Here is a 23,287-nt window from a genome sequence, read left to right on the forward strand (position 1 = left end):
CAAAATGTTATTCAATCTCTATTTTAAAAATCGAGCTCTGGCACCTCTACAAATCCCTGCTTCCCTCTGCGAAGGGCCTATCTATTTACTTTTATGTTGAGCCATCATCCTTCTTATTAAAAAGCACCCGCTGGAGAGCACACTGTCGTTTGCATTCATTATTATTTGTCTATATTGGGTATGACTTGACTGGATCTCTTTTACCATGAATTACAATGTTTAGTCAGTCCTTGATCTTTAAAGGTGCTCTGCATTTATGTTTTGCGGTCTCATAAGGGCTAGCGTGATACCATTTCGTTATATCATGTTATGATTATTTTGAGAACGTGTTGTCATCCGAGTTTTATTATTATGACTCGCTAGCTGATTATGTTATTGATATGAGTAATTGTGAGACCTTTGTGTTATTGTGAGTATGGTTAGTTCATAATAATTGCTGAAACTTGAATGCTGGTTTTTCATGTTTACAACAACAAGAGCAAATAGAGTTTGTAAAAGTTTTTCTTTTTCTCTTTCAGTTTGTCAACTGAATTGCTTGAGGACAAGCAAGGGTTTAAGCTTGGGGGGAGTTGATACGTCTCCGTCGTATCTACTTTTCCAAACACTTTTGCCCTTGTTTTGGACTCTAACTTGTATGATTTGAATGGAACTAACCCGGACTGACGCTGTTTTCAGCAGAATTGCCATGGTGTTGTTTTATGTGCAGAAAATAAAAGTTCTCAGAATGACCTGAAACTCCACGGAACACCTTAGAAAAAACAATAAAAAATCCTTGCCAAAGATGAAGACCAGGGGGCCCACACCCTGTCCATGAGGGTGGCCCCCCCTGGGTGTGCCCCCCTACCTCGTCGGCCCCCTGGTGGCCCTTCGACGCCAACTCCAACTCCGTATATTGGCTTTCAGGGAGAAAAAAATCGAGGAGAAGAAATCATCGCGTTTTACAATACGGAGCCGCCACCAAACCCTAATCTCTCTCGGGAGGGCTGATCTGGAGTCCGTTCGGGGCTCCGGAGAGGGGGATTCGTCGCCGTCGTCATCATCAACCATACTCCATCACCAATTTCATGATGCTCACCGCCGTGCGTGAGTAATTCCATCGTAGGCTTGCTGGACGGTGATGGGTTGGATGAGATTTATCATGTAATCGAGTTAGTTTTGTTAGGGTTTGATCCCTAGTATCCATTATGTTCTGAGATTGATGTTGCTATGACTTTGCTATGCTTAATGCTTGTCACTAGGGCCCGAGTGCCATGATTTCAGATCTGAACCTATTATGTTTTCATGAATATATGTGTGTTCTTGATCCTATCTTGCAAGTCTATAGTCACCTACTATGTGTTATGATCTGGCAACCCCGAAGTGACAATAATCGGGACCACTCCCGGTGATGACCATAGTTTGAGGAGTTCATGTATTCACTATGTGCTAATGCTTTGTTCCGGTTCTCTATTAAAAGGAGGCCTTAATATCCCTTAGTTTCCAATAGGACCCCGCTGCCATGGGAGGGTAGGACAAAAGATGTCATGCAAGTTCTTTTTCATAAGCACGTATGACTATATACGGAATACATGCCTACATTACATTGATGAACTGGAGCTAGTTCTGTGTCATCCTATGTTATGACTGTTACATGACGAACCGCATCCGGCATAATTATCCATCACTAATCCGGTGCCTACGAGTTTTCCATATACTGGTTCTTGCTTATTTATTTTTCCGTTGCTACTGTTACAATCACTACAAAATACCAAAAACATTACTTTTGCTGTCTTTACTTTTGTTACCGTTACCACCACTATCATATTACTTTGCTACTAAACACTTTGCTGCAGATACTAAGTTTCCAGGTGTGGTTGAATTGACAACTCAGTTGCTAATACTTGAGAATATTCTTTGGCTCCCCTTGTGTTGAATCAATAAATTTGGGTTGAATACTCTACCCTCGAAAACTGTTGCGATCCCCTATACTTGTGGGTTATCACGGGGCACGTAAGCCCCCGAGGCCACCGCCTCGAAGACTTTGCCATAGTGCTCCATGCTCCATGTGGCCTGGCCTAGCGCGCCGTCTTGAGGATGGTAGGGCAGCGTCCCGCCCGGGCCGTAGGCGGCTATGCGCATGCCCTCGTTCATCGGAGGTGGTGCTGGTGAAGCCTGACGTCCGGCACCGATGGTTGAGCTGGTGTCGACGATGCCTTGGGGTGTGCCTGAGGGCGGGCGGGCGCGGAGAGGCCCGTTGTGTGATCCGCCCGGGGCCCAGGGTGGAAGCTGGAAGTAGAAAGGCGGCGCCCCCGAGGCCGCGACATCTAGGAGCTCGGCAACGCGCTCTAGCAGCCCATCTCGGCCGCTCTCCATCAACCTGCACCGCAGTAGCTCCCGAGCCACGGTGAGTGCGGCCCTCATGTTTGCTTGCTCCCATCGAGTGTGCGGCGTCGTGGCCGCGGTGTGGCTTGAGGCCCTTGCAGCGACCCGCACCTGCCACGGAGTAAGGGCGGGCGGCGCGAGACCGCGCCGCCCTCGCCCCGCAGCGTTCTGTGGTGCACGAGCTTCCTGAGGCGCAGGGTTGAGATCACCTTGGGCAGGCGGCGTGGCACGGATTGGCCATGCCACCCAGCGGTCGGTGTTGGTCGTCGGGTTGACGGACATGGATGCGACGAAGCAGTGGAACGCAGATCGGCGGAAGGAAGACTCCGGCGCACCCCTACCTGGCGCGCCAAATGTCGGATATTGGGTTCCAGCAAAATCCTTAAGGTTCGAACACTGGGGTGCACACGAAGATTTCCTCCTACCAAATCTCGCTCTCAGCCTCGCCACGATCCCTAAGCTAGATCGATGAACTCACAGCACAAGAGACACAAGATTTATACAGGTTCGGGCCACCGTTGTGGTGTAATACCCTACTCCTGTGTGTGGTGGTGGATTGCCTCCTGGGCTGATGATGAACAGTACAGGGGAAGAACAGCCTCGCGAGGAGAGGTGTTCTTGAGGTGGTGTGGTGCGCGGATGAACTTCACTTGTCCGGATTCGATCCGTCTCTAGATGAGATGCCTTGCTACTGTGGTGGCTAGCCCTATTTATAGAGGCCCTGGTACTCTTTCCAAATATTGAGTGGGAAGGGATCCAACAGGGGCCATTTTGAAAGGGGACAGCCAGTACAGGCTATCTTGACTAAAGGTGGTCTTCGCCTGCCAAAGGCGCTGGTGGTGACGCCGTCTTGCGCTCCATGGTGACCTCCGTCCTACTGTCCTACTAGTCTTGGTCTTGTTGCACTGATATGAAACCTTTTCCTGATGCCTCGGTACTCCGCGCCTGCACTTGCCCCCTTTGCACCAAAGAGGAAACAAGGACACTGCGCGGGCTGGCCCCAGCCTGGTGCCCGCCTAGTCTTGATCGTCATGGCTTGCATCACGGGAACCTCATGAGGTACCCCTTGCCTTGATCTCTCCTCCTCCTCGCGAGCCCGCCTGGTGAGGCCACTCCTGAGGAGGCCTTGCATCGTCCGCCCCGCGAGGCTTGGCCCCTCGTGAGGGTCTTGAGTGTTGGTTGATGAAGACGAGCCTTACTGGGCCACTGGTGGAGCCACGCAGTAGGTCGCAGGCAGGCAAGTCTAGGGACCCCCGTTCCAGAACGCCGACACTCAGGTCCAAGTTAAGTCCTCGGACTTAGAAGCTGGTGTGGAAGAAATAACTCGCCTACAAAGCTGAAGATCAAAATACAAAGCTGCTCCATGGAAGGCAGTGTCCTCAGCTTAAGACCAGTTCAGGGGCTACTGATGGTGTCCCGGATTAGGAGGTGCACACCATGTCGTCCCGCCATTCATGGGCTGACTAAGGAGCCACCGACAATGGAAGAGTGGGCCACACAAGCCGTGACCTTCGGCATACTCAAGATGGAATCCTCCAAAGACTTGGCATACACTTCAAGGCATATTCAAATGATCGGCATGTTATCCCTAGTTGTAACTGACATACTTGTAATCCTAGATATCCTCGGTGCCTATATAGGCCAAGGGGTTTAGACCGTAGAAGCAAGGTTTTTAGAGGTCAGACTCATTCATGTGATCTCGAGGTAGATCATCATGTACTTTGTACCCCATCCACAATCAATACAATACAAGCATGGTGTAGGGTTTTACCTCTTTGAGAGGGCCCAAACCTGAATAAATTGTGTCCATGTTACTTCTTGTTACCATCGTGCCAAGATCACCAGCTTGGGAGCCCCTACCCGATATCCACCGATTTTAGCACCGACAACGAGGTTGCTGATAATTGCAATTGGGATTGGGGCGGTCGAGCTGGGCGTCGTAATAATGGTACGTGAGCTGGTGTTGACGGAAGCAGAGAGTGAGAGAGAGACCGACGTAGGGAGAAGGAGAGTATACATGGGTTGTGATACCAAATCGGAACAATTATTTACCGTCACTAATCCATCAGCCTCATTCATTGTATACACTGAGAGAGAGAGAAAGGAAGAGAGAGAGAGAGAGAGAGAGAGAGAGAGATTTGTTAAGGTTACAACAATGTGTCAGAGCAGATATGGCACGGTATCATTCGACAAAATACAACTAACCAAAACCTTACTACTAATTTGATTAGGATAAGCATGTTTGGCATGCTTTGCTGCCGAATGTGTACTAATTCTTGTTACTGTAACGATCGTGCTTACTCTCATTATTTTCATGCGGGCTCGATGCCAATCGTTCACATGCATCCCTAGTATCATGTGAATGGGGGCATGAAATAGCGTCCTCCTTTTCCTATCAGCTCGTGGGGTAGAGGGGAGTGAAAACTCTATATCTCATATGCCTCCCTCCTTCTTTCATTCTTCTCCTTGCCACCTCATGAGGCTTCTGTCGATGGAAGTCACGCAGTTGCTAATGAAGGAGGCAGGGCTTTTCCGATGGTGGAGGTAGTCGGCCAACACTTGGAGGGCAGTGATCTTATACGCCGCATGGGTAGCGGGCGACGTCCGACCACATCTTGTCGGCTTGGCCTGTGTGTGCTGGATCCAATGTGATCTAGCATGTGTAGCCCTAGGCGGGCTAATCTGGCCCAGGCTATGACATTAGTGTGGCGTTGGTGCATGGAGCACATATGTATAGGTAGACGAGCATCACTTGCATGGCTCACCCATCGCCCGGATCTACGACCAAGTGGCTTGTAGTGTTCGGGCGGTGTGTCTGGTGCGGAGGTTGCTAGAAACTGGTGTGACACACTTGACCATCACAAATAAGGTGGTGTCCCTGCAAAAAAAGGTGATGCGTCAGAAGCAGTGTGATAAAATCATCTCTTTCGGTAAATTCTCCATAGGCCAACTAATTATATGTGACCGGTATAGATGTCAATAACAACACTGGCGACCAGACACCATCGACGTCCGCATGCCGTTTCCTTGTTGAAGGTGTTGGTTCCAAGTTTTGCTTCAAGGGAGATAGCTCTAGTTTGATCTAAAGTCATATCTGCCAACATGTGCATGGGGGTTGTGTTTCCATTTTTACGCCATTGTCTTGGAGCGTTCCAACCTTTTGTCAGCTCACATGTCACTAGTGGATTATGGTCCACGGTGATAAGCTTTGTGGTAAGATCTTGAAGATGTAGTCACGAGACCGGTTCCATGTAGATGATCTCGAAAATTGTTATGTAAACTGATTTGTTAAAATTTGGCTGGAAAAACAAGAGCAAGCCTATTATTTAGGGAAGACCATTTCTAATTACACATGGCTGTCATCGATGTGAAAGATGGTAAGCTTACGCTTCTATTTGGTGAAGAGAAAGCATCAATTGACATGAGGCAACTCACCTTCCTCACTATTCATGCGAGCTATCCTGCATTTCCGGGGGGAAACACTAAATTTGATGAGCAAAGTTTAGAAATGTAAAGCATGAACAGAAATTAACAGTGGGACCTGCACAATAGTGACTGCTGACTGCTAATGATTAATCCCTTCCGTCCATATCTTATGACGTGCTTATCCCTAAACCTCTCGCACGCATTGCTACAGGCGACGGGAAATGAACGGATAAACCCTTTACATCCGAGGGGTACTTGTGCAAAGCTTTTGTAGTACAATAACAGCTCCGTTTCAGTTGACAATACTAGAGCTACAGGCTAGAGTTGAGATTAGGTGGAAAAGGAGTTCCAGATATCCAGCAAACCACGGTGGCGTTCGTAAGCAGAGCACGTCTATTTCTCAGTTTGGAAAGCAGGGCAGGTTTGGGACACCACTCACTCCTTTAATCTGGACCGTATTTTGCTCTGCGTGTGCAGCAAGGACCCTTCTTTTCCTAAGAAGAAAACCAGAAAATTCAGTAACCATGCGTTGTCATTTCATGATCGGTATGTGACTGCAATAATATGCTAGCTAGAGGAAAAGAATTGGGGAGTACCTAGAACTCATCTAGATGAGATATAATTTGGTCTCATTCACTTTGAAAACAAGAACAGATACAACACACGTCAGCACACACGCATCTTATAGCATCACATCCGATGGCTATAAAAGGTGAATGAGACCAAATTATATCTCATCTAGATAAGTTCTAGCAAAACTGAAAGAATTGTGCACCAAGTAAGGGCTCCGAGTCGGATGGAGATTCCAAATGAAATCAATAGGAGACACGCTGACACGGGAGAGGCAGGCAGGCAACCAACAGCCCACGCCACAGCCAATGGTATCATGTGCGGGAGCATCAAATCAAATCCAGTTCAAAACTCGTAGGTGCGCCTAGAACATCATACGCCCGCCACCGGCTCCTGTAGCCACTTAAAACATACGTCTGTCAAATCCTCATCCGCCTGATCGGCTAGCTGGCTAGCCCCGTTTGCGGAATTAATTAATTAGTACTTGAAAATTCCTTGGAATAAATTAGACTCTGAACGTTATCATCTGGAGCAGTATATCGTTGTATCAATTCACACTCAGGTGCTAGTACTACTTATCTCCACTGTGGGTTACACAGGGACGACCAGAGAGTTGCTCGCGCAGGACATCCGTTGGGTTCGGCGAGATATACGTATCCACAGAAACACACGGATGATACCTACTGCGGCGCGCGTGGATAAGGCGCAGCCGAATTAGTTGACAAAATAATCCAAGTACTCCATATAGGTAGATTTGGGAGCAATAAAGGAAGAAAATGGTATGGGCAGGATCGTCCACATCATCCCTAGGGCGTGCGTCCCTCTCTCGAGCCCGTGCCGCTCCGAGCACGCGCGAATCGCGGGGGAGCTCCTGACACCCATCTGGGCCACCCGTTGCGGACACGTGTCCGGCTGATGTCTATTTACGAGCTCATGTACCATGTCCATGTCCATGTGATTCTTTTCTTATTTGAATTCTATAGTGGGATGTGATTAATTGTGTTCCCGACTAATACATGTATCTTGGAGCTAGTGTGGACATTTCAAAAAGTATAGGAATACTTCGGTCTCGCCGATATATTTCATATTATTTTGGACAAATTTCGTCAAGTTTTGACGAAATTTTGAACCCTACAATATAGTTCTACTTACGCACACATGTGTGTGCGTATCAAATGCATGATGAATCGACGAAGGGAGAGCGTTTACATCTGCCCCCCTTCCATCGTAAATCATACACATACACTACTATAGCAAACCACTACTATCGCGTACGCGTCTGAGCTGCCTCAGCGGTCGCACCCCAACCCAAGCCCTGTACAATACATAATGTGCACATACGTACGGCATACACGCTCTTATACGCGTGTACGCGCGCGTACGGACGGACATACGGACACTAGCTACGCATACGCAGCTAGCTCATCAGAAGCTGATTTGGTAGACGTGCTGCATGTTGGGGTAGAAGAGTCCCCAGTTCTGCTCCACGCCGCTGTCCTTCTGGTTCTCGTTGAACATGGAGAAGACGTAGGTCTCGATGGCGCCCGGGTGGCGGGGGGTGCCGCGCCCGACGTGGTTGATGAGGTACTGGTTGTAGATCCGGGCGTTGGCCGGAGTCGCCGCCGTGCCGCCGCCTGAGGGCCACCCGCTCTCCGACACCACGAGCTTCACGTTGGAGCCGCCGTGCTTGGCCATGGCCGTGTAGAAGGCGTCCACGGTGGTGTCGAACAGGTTCTGGTACCCGTAGGAGCCGTCCTGGACCACGGTGCCGGACGCGGTGAAGAGCGCGTAGCTCATGTCCATGGCGCTCGGGTTGTAGGCCCAGGCCAGGTACGGGTAGATGTTGGCCATGAGCGGCGCGCCGGTGCGGGCAAGGAACTGCACCACGGGGCCCATGAACGCGTCCGCCTCCCCGGTGAAGGACCCGGCGGAGGGCGGGCTGTACACGCCGAGGATGGCCTGCGACACCGACGTGGTGACCTTGATGTGGCCCAGCCCAGCGGAGGCGAGCGCGCCCTGCACGTTTTTCATGGCCGGGACGAGGTTCTGGGTGGCACCGCCGGCGACCTCGTTGCCGACGCAGACGTACCGAAAGGAAACCTTCGGGTAGGCCTGGATGTTGCTCCTGACCCACGAGGCGGCCGCCGCCGGGCTGGCGGCGAGGTTGGAGAGCACGTCGTTAGGCGCCCCGACGACGACGTTGACGCCCGTACCGCCAACGGCCTGCAGCGCCGCCTGGTCGGGGGCATATAGCCGCATGGAGTTGATACCGTTGGACTTGAACATGCTCACGACGGTGCTCGCCGCCGGCAGGTTGTTGGCGCTCATGCCGTAGCACACCCCGATGGACTCGACGCCTGCGCGCAAGGTACATGTAACTTTGGTTAGTTAACATTCAGAAAACTAATTATTACAGCTCCATAAAAAATTATTCACACCAAGCTAGCACTGTTCCATTGCCATAGAGAATTCCTCCCCGTGATGACATGTGATGGAATATAAAAAAGAAATGGAAGAGAAACCAATAAGCAAGAATGGCGGCGATGCATGAACACACACACACAGAGCAAGCCTTTTGACCTGTTGGCGAGGGATAATACTAACTCCCCGAAAAGGACGTTTAACTGAAATCTTGTACGCATGCATGGATGCATGCGTGTAGCTTCTGGCTTTGCATGTTTTTTATCTCTTTGTCTCTAGACTTTGGTGGCTGATTCGCGACTTAAATAATGTTTTTTACAGTCACGAGTTGGTGTCAGACGCACGCACACGGCCGAGGAACATTGCTATTTTCACGGCCGGCGCCTTGACCGACTTGTCACTAGCCACTAGCTACCACGAGCAAGGAGAAAAAGGAACTGGATAAATATATATCTTTGGCTACTCGTGTCCGGAGGGACAACCTTAAAGGAAGGAATGAACTTTGACTAGCTTCCAGTGCAGTGAATCTTTTACCCTAGCTGATTTGCTTGGTTCACCAACTAACTCTACCCTAATTTAGTGAAGTGTCGCACTTGAGAGTTGGTACTGACGTACTGTGCATCAATTATGCAAGTTTTTTTACAGTACATGTACTCTTAAGAATGCAAATGGTATGGCATAAATTGTGTAGTACTTGCACGGCTAGCTAGTTGGATTTATTAAACAAGAGGACCAGGAATATTGTAGGGGGGTAGAGTAGAGGTCGACCACACGTACATGGCAATTGGCAGGAAGCCTAGAAATGAATACATGGAGAGTAGAGACCTCATGCATACATACATGCTGGGACAAATCAAGTTTCTGGTCCAACGTCCGCAGCACGGCCGTTGGATAGTCCACATACGATCGATGTGGATCGGCATGGCGTGCATGCATATGCATGGCCCTCCGGCTGCGCCTAGCTGCGGTCCAATTAACGGTCTAGCTCACGTGCCTGACAAAGTACTCCATATAAGTACACGCCACTTAATCCCCCTCTTAACTTCCTGCTCTATCAAGTGCCAACTACTACTAGCAGTACCACTACTACACTGACCTACTTCCTATGCCATAATTCTTTTCAGGCAGACCAAACTTGGAAAGGCCAGCAGAACCAACACCTGGGTCATAGAGTTAGTTAGTGGCTAGTGATCGGTGGCGTCATGTACCATAGGTCGATCAGTTGCACTTTGAAGATAGGATGCAAGTGAGTCAGTTACTATAACTAGCAGCCGGTGCAATCATTTTCGTTAAACTTAAAGAATGGAACAGTGGCGGTACTGGCTAGCTGAAATGATCGAGTAGGACCACTGGACTGGCCGGTGCCGCATCGTCCATCGCTGAAAAAACGTCAAGATGAGACCGTCCGCGGACCAAAGGAAGAAGAAAAAGATGGTTAGCGACGGGTGGTTCAGCAGTAGTTGCACCCAATTAATCAGGGAACAAACCACCAATTTAAGTGGTAGGGCTCGTGTCAACAGTGCTAGGGCGACACTGTCAAGACATGCATGCACAACTTTGCATGCAGGGAAGAAGAAAAACTTTCTAGGTGATTAACATGGCACTGGAGAAAGGGACACTGGCTTAGCTACTTATAGGTCGTTAGTTAAACCTTCTGGCTTTGTAAAAAAGATGGCTAACTGACATGCATGCCCACCAAACATTTCGAGACTTCATTTGCAAGCTTTGGCTTTTGCTGCTTTAGTGTACGATCAACTAGATTGATTTATAGTTAAACAGTTGAAACTACCTAAAAATATCCTTTTCATTGCTTTTAAGATATTAACTTCCTCGTGGAAAACCTAGAAGTACCTCTTTCAATGTTTTACGTATTATCTAGAAATTATCATTTTCGTTACTTTAAACATATTAATTTCCCTGCGGAACACCTACTTCTTGCAACGTTTTCTTCCCTGGAAAAAACACAATGAAGGTCGATTACACGTGCACTTTTATCTTGGTGCATGCGAATCATATATTGATGTATATATATACTCTGCAGCAAATTCCAAGACTCCTGATTATTTTAGTGAAAAACGATTTTTACAAAATTTACCGTATCTAGTTTCCAAAAAAATATGTATGAAAAGTTACTGTGCTCCCATGCATGACGGACGCTTTAAGATAGAGAATGAGAGACCGGCGGACGCCGATTAGGCTTCACCATGCGACTGATGGCGCGGGAAGAATAAAACGCAGAACGAAAGCGACATGCACCTAAACAGTGTACTGTGCATCTCAAAAAAGAGGAAGCTATACTGTGTGACGTTGGTGGGAGAGATTTATGTGACCATGCGTGCACCATGGCTAGCTACCTTACCTAGCTAGCTAGCTAATTCTTCTCTTAATGAAAGCTAAGATTAACGTACGTATTACCATCTTCTAAACAAACTCCCTGCACGACTTGCATGAAAAAAACTGTACCCAATCATTTGGAGAGAGAGAGAGAGAGAGAGAGAGAGAGAGAGAGAGAGAGAGAGAGAGAGAGAGAGAGAGAGAAGGAAGGGGAATCACTTTGTGGGATGGAGGCGAAGGCTCCGAGGAGCAATGCCAGAGCGAACATGGAGGCAACACCTTGGCTCGCCATTCTCTTTCTCTCTGGCTGCGTTGGAGGGGGCGTGTGGGTGTGATGCCAAGAGTCTCTCAAGCTCTTGTTGTTTCTTTTCTGGTGAGACCACAACGGGGTGCCGGCCCCTTATATAGGATCCGAGGAGACAGTTTGGTCCAATCCACTCGGGAGCGCGCAGGCCCAACGCCTCCAGCGACATTTATTTAGCCCGTTGCGATTGACTACCTAGGCCGTTTGCATGCGTCACCCCCTTCTCATAGAGAGTCTGGTGGTGGGCAGAGGTTATCCGGTACACCAGGTTGTTGTTGCAGGTAGGCAAGAGATTCCCCTTCCTTCATTCATTCATAGTAGCACCAAACAACTTTTGAAAAATAGTTTGAATTTTGGACTCCACCCATGATGTACCATGAAAGTGAAGTTTCTAGGTCAATGACGGGTCGCGCGGCTTCGGATATGTTCACGTCTTACTCAACGACATTCGGCGGCGGTTTTTTTTACGGGAAGACCGTGTTCGGTGGATATCCGACATAACTTACGTAAGAAGAATTGACACCACGGAGTCTTGTTTGCGACAAAAAAAAAATATTTGAAGTTGACATGACTTACGTAGGAAGAACCGGCGCTACGGTTTTGTCGGCTTCGATGTTCTTTTTATCATGAAGTGACATATATACAGAGGAAATGATATTTTAGTAATGAATATCCACGGTCAATTTAAAGAGATTTGGAGTACTACATCAGAAGCCTTTTGTCACCCTACCTTTTACTACCTAATAGTGGGATCTATATTACTCTTATTTCTACATATAATTGTTTTTGTGGCTATATTGCAAGAAATCAATAGTATGTGTCATAAGAACATTTGTGTTTTTGGTGTACCTAATTAATTTACATCTTTGTCAAACGGACCACAGAATTACTTGAACCACTTTAATTAAGCATGGCCGTATACTTTTTTCAAACAAGACCTATTCCACTAAACTTTTGGACTTGTCGTCTCGGAAGAGAAGGTATTGAGCTCATCAGCCTTACAATTGAAAAGATGAAGAGGAGCTTTATTAGGAATTGCCATAGAAACACAACACCACGACTTGTCTAAGCGCACCATACAAGTGAGCTTTTGGCGTAAACACGCATGGTTTTCCCCTGTGGCATGGTGTTGCAATAGCCTCGACAACAAACTAAGTACTACGTCTCTCCCTCCCAATCCAAGTGATCAGGTGGGATATCCAGATCCGGCCGTTGATAGTTCTTTTACATACAGTATGTGTTGCTATCAGTGGAGTCCGGCCGGCTATGCAACTGCTTTCTAGCTAGTATGAGTGCTAATGACGAGATAATATTAGGTGCACCAAATGTGTAGATTACAGTTAATACGAATATAAAAACTGTACGATGACTCGGGACATATTTAGGTGCACGAATTATTCGACCGGACCAATTGTATTTAAGAACCGGTCGTGTCTAGGATTAGCTAGCATGCAGCTGGTCTGCTTGGACATATTGGTTTGGGTTAACACATGCATATGGATGATGAGAAATTTCCTATTGGTGGCTTAGCAGCCCAACTTTTTGACACATATAAGCTGGGCTGCCCTCTTTTGGCACATAAATTGAATTGGTCCTATATGCTAGCTAAAATGGTCTTCTTGAGACATGCGTTTTGTAGCGAGTTGTATATTGATCAACTTGTGGTTATGATGATGCTTCCAATTAGTACCGTGCATGTAGCCAAGTTAGTTTCTGGCACATCATTGGTTTGGAATTTCCACTAGAGATGCCTACTTTGTCCTGATTTATTCCAATGATTAGCAACCTTCTTTTTAAACAAAGGAGGGTTAGCAACTTACCACCAGGATTACAGACTCTCAGGCTTACCAAAACCTGAAAGTCCAAACCTATTTATCTGATACAAACCAAAAAGTACGTAATTATCTGATATGGTTGAGAATACGAGAGTCATCTTCGATCGATGCGCACATGTGCACATTTGACTTGAAACCTTTCGCTTTGCTAAAAATCGGTGTTCACCGAATTTTGAAAGGGACCATTATATTGTGGTCGAAATCACACATAGCCCACAAAGGAACCTAAAGAAGAAGAAAGCACCCACAACACACATGTATACACCCCACACAAAAAAACATGTATACAGCCAGCTAAGCAACAACATGCTTTTTTTTTTTGCGGGTGAAGCAACAACATACTATGTATGTAGTACAACTTAATTGATCGGTGCCTCCCAACAATTTTGGTTTGATGGAGTTGGTTATCTTGCGCTTTTGCTTAATCTGGCCTATGTGGACACCGATTTGCAAGGTCACCAGCACCGGCCCCGCGGCCTTGTCCTACCCCCATGTATGGATGGATGGGAACCTGCTTTGCCTCGTCGGATCGGACGGGGAGGGCCACATGGAAAAGTGCACTCTATCCATATTTCCCCGGGCTTATGTGGACGCAGGGGAACAGCATGTCCTGTCAGCGGTCTGGCGCGTGCGTGGCCTCCAGGATACATGTGTGTTTCATCCTGCCTAGCTACCGTATCTGACCTGGCCTGATCATCATCATCATATCAGGCTGCTTAGGTGTTGGTTTCATCCGTATGATGATCAAGTCCCTGTCGTCGTAGTGGGGAGAGAGTGGTAGTTAATATGTGTGGATTTTAATATAATGTTGTATTCGTTTCTGGGCATCGTGTCCTTTTTTTTTTCTTTTGGATCAGCATCGATCTAGTCATCCATCACTTTGCTGGAACGGAAATGCTGATTGAATCGGTTCCCTGTTCAACTGTGCACTACTTGCTCAAGAAAGATACGTAGCTGATATGTATGGAAACTGCAGCAAACTACCGGTACACGTACAGAGGAGGATATATCATAAAAACATTTTCTTACACTGAAATATTTTGCATTTTCATACTGACAAAATCATGCGTTGCGATAAGAGTAATTAAAAAGACAGAAATCTTGAACCTACACTCAAATTATTACGGAGAGATCTTACGGGAACATGTATCGACTCCACTAATCCCTCCACCTTGTATTTCATGTGGGCCCCGCTTTGGTTTCGAACTAATTCCCCTAATCCCTCCATGTACTCCCGTAAAGACCTATCCGTAGAAAAGGTTCGTACCTCTAGCACTATACTCTTAAAAATAAACTATGATTCTATCATGTGTCATACGTCTCATCTCACACGCCACGCCCCCTCCCTTCATGTACGCTCTCTCGCATCCTCCATGGGTTTTCAGCCCCGCCCATTTTTTTATTGTTTTCCCCACACGGCTTTCATCAGACCGGCTAAGCTCTATCTCTACTTCTCTATATCTATCTCCACCTTCTCTATCAATATCTCTTCTCTACTTCTCTGCTTTATATGTCTATATCTATCTCAAATTTTTAAAAAGCCTAGGTTTTGGCATACATTGTATGTTTGATCTGACACCCCCGTGTCCCTCCGTCCACATACGCTCTCTCCCCACCCCTCACCCGCCATCGGTTTTCTGCTTCTTTCCCTTTAAGGTTTTCATCGGCTCGGCTAATCTCTATCTATATCTCTATCTTCTCTGCTTCTCTACTTATCTCCACTCATCTAATTTAAATATCTATCTCTATGTTTAAAAAGAACCTAAGGTTCTTCCATACGCCGTATGTTTCCTCCCCCTCCCTCAACGTACGCTCTCTCCCCACCCTCCGCCGATTTTCTGCCCCACCATATCCACACAATTTTCGTCAGACCGATTAATCTCTTTCTCTACTTGTATATCTCTATCTCTATCTCTTATCTACGTCCCAACATTATATCTCTATCTGCATCTCTATATTCTGAAGAACCTAAGGTTCCATCATAAGTCGAATATTTCTTTCGAGACCCTCACATCCCTCCTTTCACGTACGCTTTGTCCCCACCCTCCATCGATTTTCCGCCACATAGGGTTTTCATGGGTCAGTTGAAAGGTAATATTATCCACTAAGTGATTTTGGTATTGATGACACCAGTGTCCTAATTGTGTGCTTGAGTTTATAAATAGTGCCACAAACATATTCAGAGACAGTCATCTTATTGATTTTCGGTTACTTGGCTCGTTTAGGAAAGTTGTACTATATAGACGGGGGGCATTGTGGAGATATGATAAGATTCAAATCACGTCACTGACAAAAATGCACCCACAATATGACAGTGTCCCGGATAGGGGGGCCTCCCACAACGTCATCTCCCGGCCCGATGGGCCCGGGAGAGGACCTCCTTGTCGGTTCTGGAGTGGGCCACATCGAGCGGCCCATGACGCGTAAACCGAAGGATCCAGAAGACATGACGTGTAGTTCAAGATGTCTGATTTCATGGAAGACTCGATTTCCTCGTACGTGGCCGACTGGGATATTGATTGAGGGCTAGGCTCGTAGAGGACACATTACAATCTCTGGGTAGACACATGTACTCTGCACTTACTCCAACACAATAAACACACGCATGTCGTCGGGTATTATCTCCTTAGAGAGCTCGAACTTGGGTAAAACCTCATGTCACTGTTACCATCGTACCTAGATGCTAAGCTTTGGGTAAAACCTCATGTCACTGTCACTGTTATCCTCTGCACTTACAATTTTAGCACTTGCATACATTACCTTGTTGAAAACCACTTGTAATTTCCTTCTGCTCCTCATTGGGTTCGACACTCTTACTTATCAAAAAGGCTACAATTGACCCCATATACTTGTGGGTCATCATCCACCATACCTACCTATGGATTGAGTAAGATCCTTCAAGTAAGTTGTCATGGGTGCAATAAGGCAATAAAAATTGCTTCTAAAAGTGTTAGATCATTTATAAGAGAAAACTGAGTGTTGTACGAACTTGTGATGGTGAAGAATAAAAGCGGCAGACTGCATAATAAAGGTTGCCATCATAAGGGGCAATATAACATGATGTTCTCTTGCACTAAGGGATTGAGCATACAACCAAAAAGCGCATGGCAACCTCTGCTTCCCTCTGCGAAGGGCCTATCTTTTACTTTTACTAGGAAAATTACCCGTGCGTTGCAACGGGTGATACCATGTTAAAATGTTGTCAATTCAGAAAAATAATGTTGTCAAAGCAGTGAAAAGGAAAAAGACAGGAATTATATGTGTTTTACTTCCTCAGTGTGTTCGGGTTCATGCCCTACATCGCATACATCCACGTGCAACGTGGGTCTCATTGCCTAATATCGGATCCGCCTCAACTCCACCAGGAAGTTCGGTTGTCCACCATCACCATGAAGGCCCAACACGGTGGCAAGGTGCAGCAACCTCAATGAGGGCATGGCCTAAAGGATGCCAAATGCATTTGAGAAGGTCTCAAGGCACCGACCAGGTGCAGATGTCGCCCTCAGCCTCATACTCCTCCACCCAACGATTGGCCTAGGTACTACTGGAGCACGCATCAGACTGACGCGGGTATCCCAATTCTGCCTAGGAGGGTATGTTTGCACACATTGGTGTGAGGCGGGCATCCTTAGCAAGGTGGTGTGTCTTGCTTCTCTAACTTAGGACTGGCGAGTCAAGAGAGGTGGGCTTCTTCCCGATGGCATAGTCATTGACAGACATCCTGGTGCTTCGCCCACCCATGATTTCGTGCTTCACACGTAAAGACATAGATATATAGCTAGAGATTATCTTTATCTCAGAGTCTGAAGGTACAATGCATAACTGACTGGTGTATGTAAGCTATTTACCACTTAATGGTTTGATGTGTACGTGAGCTAGTGTAAGAGCTAAGATTTCATCTCCTTAACAAATGAACACTACTTCAATTCGAGCTACTGAACTGTAGCTTCAACTTGAATTGCACATAAGAAGAAAACAGATTAGTCCCAACTATCACAGAAAATTGTATTCCCCATCATTGATTTGAAGTTTTCCGAGAAATGGAGTTGAGCATCATCAAAATACATGTTGCGATTATGTTCATAGGCCATGAATCTAAATAAAATGCACATTGAAAATTGTACAAGTTCACTGTTGCTATCATTGACATATATCATCGGCATACATACATGGAAGGCATATGAGTTTAGAGATAATATTATGATAGACTGCTAGCAGTTACGTTTGACTCGTGTGTTAGCTGATCAAAGTGAAATTTTCACCAGAGATCCAATGATAATTGCTTTATTAGACCAGTGGCTAAGATGATATTTTGACCAGTGTCCACGCAGGTTGGGGCCGGGCCGGCGCTTTGAGGATATGACCTCCATGGCTGCGAGGCATGGGAGTCCGAGCAACGACGGGACGCGTAGGTCAGGGCTGGTGTGTGCTCGAAGGATTGGGTCTCCATCTATTGGCGCACGGTTAGAGACGTAGACGGCGATGTAGGGAGACAGTAGCAATGGCAAAGCATGGAGGGAGAGGCCAGCTCAACAAGATTGTAGAGAGTTCTGTTAAGAGTCGGCTATCTCCATGTATATAAATATATAAACCATCATTTGTTGCAGGAGAAGTAGAATGGAAATTTGGCATTCGTCACTACCGGACTCGCGGTCTATGCCGATGGCCCAGGGCCGTCGGCGTAGATCTATGCCTACGGCTGCCGTCGGCATAGCCCCGTCGGCATAGATCACGTCAGCGTAGATGTGTCAAACCGTCGGCATAGTATAGCCGTCGGCATAGGTGCCTATGCTGACGGCCGAGGGCCAGCCGTCGGCATAGTTTAGCTGTCGGCAGTGTTTTTCACCTGACAGCAACGGATGGTGCCGTCGAAAGCGTTGACGACTCACGGAACGACACGTGGCAGGGATATGCCGACGGCTTTGCCGTCGGCATATCGCTGCCATGTGTCGTTCCCTGAGTCCTCCTGGCGGCAGGGCTATGCCTACGGCAAAGCCGTCGGCATAGATTTTCATCTATGCCGACGGGTTTGCCGTAGGCATAGCCCTGCCATGTGTCATGCCCTGGGAAGCCTTGGGCTCATCTATGCCGACAGCTTTGCCGTAGGCATAGTTTTTTTCCCTGTTTTCTCTTTTTCAATTCATTTGATAGCATTTCAGAGCAGAATAATATGAGATTATGCAGAAATATGATAGTTTATCATCTAAACACACTAAAGTTCATCATCATCATTTAAACATACTCAAGTTCATCATCTAAAGATCATCCCCGATGAAATTTCATGAACATAAATAGTGTGAGACATGGAACATGAAAGGTATGGCACGATGGCCACATGCACGGGCCGCCTCCGCCAAAACCACATCAACATCAAGCAAGACCGCAGATGCCAATACCACCTCCGCCAAAACCACCTCCGCCAAAACCGCCTCCGCCAAAACCACCACCGCGACCACCACCACTCTGCCAGATCGGAGTGACTGGGGTCGATGTAGCAGGAGTCAAGCCACCGGTCCCCTACATGTTTGAGAGAAGATTCTAGCGGTAAATATGATATGATAGTGTTGAATGAATGGGAACTAGTTAAGGCAAATGTACTAACCAGACTATCACTGCCTAGTGCCACCCATTCATCAAACGTGGGCATGTGTGTGGGTTCTCCCGCAGGTGGTGGTGGGGGTCCAATTTGTGATGGCTCCGTGCGATTAGTCCAAGACGCCAACATAGCCTGGATGTTAGTTAAACAAGCAAACTAGAATGTCAGAAGGAATGAAAAGTGAAAATTTTAGCTTGGGTTTAAGAGGGCAAAACTAACCGTCATCGCTTGACGGTTGTCATCATCGTTTGCCTTCACTCGTTGCAAGTACTCCCGCACCTCATGATTCCTATGCTCGACAAAGGCCTTATATGCCTACAAAATTTAGGTTGTTTCTAAGTGAGCGATGCTAAAAATAAACTGAGAATGCTAGAGAGAAAGATGATAAAGGGGAAGTACTTACAGCATGCTGGCGGGCTAAGGGAGTCTGTGAACACCCCGTACTCTCTAACTGGCTCGGGTTGGTAGCCCGAAGCCGTGTGTACAAGATCGAAGGAGTGATCAAGCCATCGAAACACGAATACCGGCCATGTGACTTCCCCTGGATGGCCACCACCGCCGTGTCGTCGATCTGAGACTGGGCGACCTCAGGAATAGGAAGATCCGGATGCAACTTCTGATAGTTCTGAGTGTAAGACTCCAGGTGCTCCTCGGTATTGCCGTAGTAGTGGCTCTCGTCGTCCTTGCGATCACTCCGCTCGCGGGCCAGCTTCCACGACTCAATGTCTGAGAGCGGCCTCTTCAACTTGTCCTCCTGCAACGTCAAACAGAAGTTAGCCATACATAAGAACATGACGGTAAAGAAGAACAAAAATGCATCATGCATATAGATATACCTTCATGGCCTTGAAGCCTTAGTGGTTCCTGTTTCCTTGGCCGTGTGTCCTGTCTCTTCCATGGTTAACTCGGGCCTTGCTGCTCTTGGCAGCAAACTCTGCATCGTCACCGAGCCACCTATCCACCAAACTCGCCCATCCGTCATCCCTTCCATAGCACCAACGAGGAACAACCTATGCAAATTTTGGAAGCATACATGTGAGCACAAAAAAAATAGTTGATTGCTTGAAACAATGAAAAGTCAGTAATAGTTACCTTCATGAACTGCTCCCTGTTCAAGGTAAGTCCTTGCCTCTGCGCTTGAGTTTTGCTCATATTTTGGTGTAGGTAGATGTGGTAGTATTGCGAGACGGCAACCCAGCGCACCTCATACAGCAACTGACGAGCTTTCTTCTTCGCCGCCGCAAGCAATACCACGTCGGCTCTGGCCTTGTGCTCATCAAGAACTCTATAGAGTTGCTGCAATCATGCATAAACCAGAAGCAAACAAGGCATGAGTTGAGTGATTCAATGATAAACTGAAGACAAGTGATTCAGAAGAGAACAAGGCATGAGTTGAGTGATTCAAAAGAGAACTTACCCAAAAATTGTTGATCACGGCCTTAGCGGTTGTTCCGTACTCCACGTGGCAGGAAACCTCGTAGTGGGCCCAGCTCATGGCCAAAACCTGCTGCTGTGGGTCCCTGTCTGTCCGCGGACAGAATAGGCCCGGCCAAAACTCCTTCAACAGGACAGTGATAAGGCCGTTTGGTTTACGACCCTCTCCGTGAAAGATCCAGTTGCTGCAAAAGAATCAAAGGATTGAAAATATTAAAAATGTTGTCATGTGTGGAAAATATGATTGAGAGGCACTTACTCTGTCCCCGCAGGTTCAATGAGCCACTTGTGCGCCTTGATAGAAGGTGGTGTAGGTACTCCAGCAGTACCACGCAGCCACCCCTGCGGAGCACCCGGTGGCAAGTCACCCCACAACTCGGGGTCAACCTCCACTCCACCACCCTCCTCGTCCTCCTCCTCACCCACCTCCTCGGCCTCCTCCTCCTTGGCCTCCTCCTCCTCGCCATCAGGAACATACTCCTCCTCCTCAGACTCAGAAGTTGCCTCAGCATAGGAGGGCATCGAAGAAGACCCTCCTATTTCGGACACGGTCCAGAGTTTTTTGCCCCGTCTGCCTCTCCCCCCACCTCCTCTTATTCTAGGGGCTCTCCCCCACCCCCTCCCCCTCTAGGGTCTCCTCCCCCGACCGTGCCATCCTCGCGTAGTCGGGAGGGAGATTGAGCGGAATAACAAATACGGGCCAGCAGCTGTATGGATTAGACGACATACCATACGGATTGAACCCATCACCTGTTATAGCAATTCTGACATTCCCAGCCTCGCCTGCTTCCTCCGGGTACTCTATATCGAATGACTTCCATGCTTCACCTTCTGATGGATGTACAATTTTTTTGGATTGTACCTTTTCCCTTCCTTGTGTCACTTCATCATTTTGGTAGACTCCTCGGTGATGAAAAGGCGCTGCAGTCTTTTTATAAAATCAAGATACTGAAGAACCTTCACAGGGATTTTTAGCTGCCGCTTCTGACCATGCTCATCGACAACCTCAATATACCGAGAGGAACCGCACTTCCTATAGTAGTTGTCATCCGCATACTCATGCCTAAACAAAAGGCAATTCTTTGGACAAACATGTATTTACTCATAGTCCATGGAGAGCGCCTTCATGATTTTCTTCATAGCGTACATGGTTTTCGGTAGTTCATGGCCCTCAGGCAGGTTGTTAGCCCATACTCCCAGAAATGCTTCGAAGCAACCTCGGCTACAGCCGTACTCAGCCTTGACTGCCATCAGTTGCAAGATGGCATCCAGCACAGACAACTTGGTACCCTCATAGAGAGGTTTCTTTGACGAGGCCAAGATATCCAAGAAGGCCTTTGCTGTTTCCTCTGGCTCCTCCGGTTCATTCGCTGAATTTGACGGAGGTGTCGGCTGTGCAGCAAAGACATCATCTAGCATGTCTCTAACCCCATCGTCCTCACAACCAGCGACGTGTTGTCGTATCACCTCCTCTCTACCACGGTCCCGTTGGGCAAAGTTTATCGGCATATCAAAGTTGGGCATAAATCCATCCGTGCGAAGGTGCTTAGTCATCACACTCTTATCTCTGTGCATACGTCTCTTACATTTGGCACACGGGCATTCTGGCACCATCCTCATTGGACTACAAATATCTCTTTTAAAAACACATCAGTTTTCTTGACCCACTCTGTTGTTACTTCATTCTGACGGAAAAACCCACTATACATCCACTGATTATCTGCCATCTCTGCTTTATTGGAAGCCACACAACAAAATTAAGGATTCATTTAAATTACTCACATCTATATTTTATTTTTTATAGTGTTGACGAGAAACGACATTTAATCCACCTACATCTCTAATAGGTAAAGATGTGTCCTACTCCCACCCGAGAATGTGTAGATTGAGTACGTTGTCCATGCTCTACCCCATTCCGAGACAAAATTTCGGCAACACCTCCCCGCTGTTCTCCAAATACATGTCTCGGCAAAATGCCGAGAGAATGTGCATCCGGAGAACAACAGGGAGGCGCTGCCGAAATCCTGTCTCGGAACGGGCTAGAGCATGAACAACGTACCCAATCTACACATCCTCGGGTTGTCCATGGAAAGCGATGGACAATCCGAAAGAGTTGTGGTGATAAATATGCAATTGAATGCATATTTATCGATGCAACCCTTTCGGACGGGAGACCTAGGTTACGCGACTTGATGTGAAAATTTAATCTAGTGACATGGAAAAGCAGCGGGTAGGAGGTGATGGTGGATTCGTAGCTCACCCTCTGTTGTAGAGGATGTAGTCGATCAAAGGAGGGACGATCGTGGACCAACACCTCCAACATCAACGATCACTCCACGAAGATGAAACACCACAAATACTGTTAATTACACCGACTGAAAAAAATTAGGTCATCACCTCACATTAAGCATTGATACTTTTAACTATGAAAAAAATCATGTTTCGTCAAGTGTCAAATTTTGTCCTTCAATTTTTTTAGCAAGATCATCATGATTAAATAATCACTCATCATATCCCAATTTTGCAGCACATCTCACATAGCTACTTAACATTAAGCATTGACACTTAAAACTATGAAAAAAATCATATTTCGTCAAGTGTCAAATTTTGTCCGGTTCAATTTTTTCGACAAGATCATCATGATAAAAATACCCACTCATCTTATACCAATTTTGGAGCACATCTCAAATGACAAGATCACCATGACAAAAATAATGCAAACTAACAACCTAACATCCTAACATCCAAAATTCACCTATATATCAACCTAACAACCTAACATCCAACATCTAACCTAACAATCTAACATCCAACATCCATCCATGCATTCATTCATCCATCCAACAGTAGCAGAAAAATGAAGAAAAAAAAGTTCGTAGCTCACCGAGAGGGGCGTGGCAGGGGGCGCGGTGGTGGAGGGGCTAGTGAGGCAGGGGCGGTCGGGGACGGGAGGGACGGGGCCGGACGGAGAAGCAGGGGCGCCCGGCGCAAGGGCCGGCAGCAGCC

The 23,287-nt window shown here is 47.1% G+C and overlaps 1 protein-coding gene across 1 annotated transcript; it reads right to left on the reverse strand.

The window, feature by feature from the left end:
• Window positions 1-7,408: 7,408 nt before the first annotated feature.
• On the reverse strand, window positions 7,409-11,495 carry LOC119341184 (lichenase-2-like). The gene is made up of 2 exons (XM_037613059.1): window positions 11,332-11,495; window positions 7,409-8,714 (listed from the first exon to the last, which is right to left on the reverse strand). Exons 1-2 carry the CDS (start codon window positions 11,402-11,404, stop codon window positions 7,783-7,785), a joined length of 1,005 nt encoding a protein of 334 aa, XP_037468956.1. The 5' UTR covers window positions 11,405-11,495; the 3' UTR covers window positions 7,409-7,782.
• Between the last annotated feature and the right edge of the window lie 11,792 nt (window positions 11,496-23,287).

Source organism: Triticum dicoccoides, chromosome 1B (genome assembly GCF_002162155.2).
Source record: "Triticum dicoccoides isolate Atlit2015 ecotype Zavitan chromosome 1B, WEW_v2.0, whole genome shotgun sequence".
Taxonomy (NCBI): Eukaryota; Viridiplantae; Streptophyta; class Magnoliopsida; order Poales; family Poaceae; genus Triticum; species Triticum dicoccoides.

What these genes read in the sequence shown, in the direction of transcription:
- LOC119341184 (XM_037613059.1), bottom strand. Translation starts at nt 11,404, where the DNA reads ATGGCGAGCCAAGGTGTTGCCTCCATGTTCGCTCTGGCATTGCTCCTC. An exon ending in CTTCGCCTCCATCCCACAAA is followed by an intron (nt 8,715 to 11,331) that starts GTGATTCCCCTT and finishes CCTTGCGCGCAG; the next exon opens with GCGTCGAGTCCATCGGGGTG.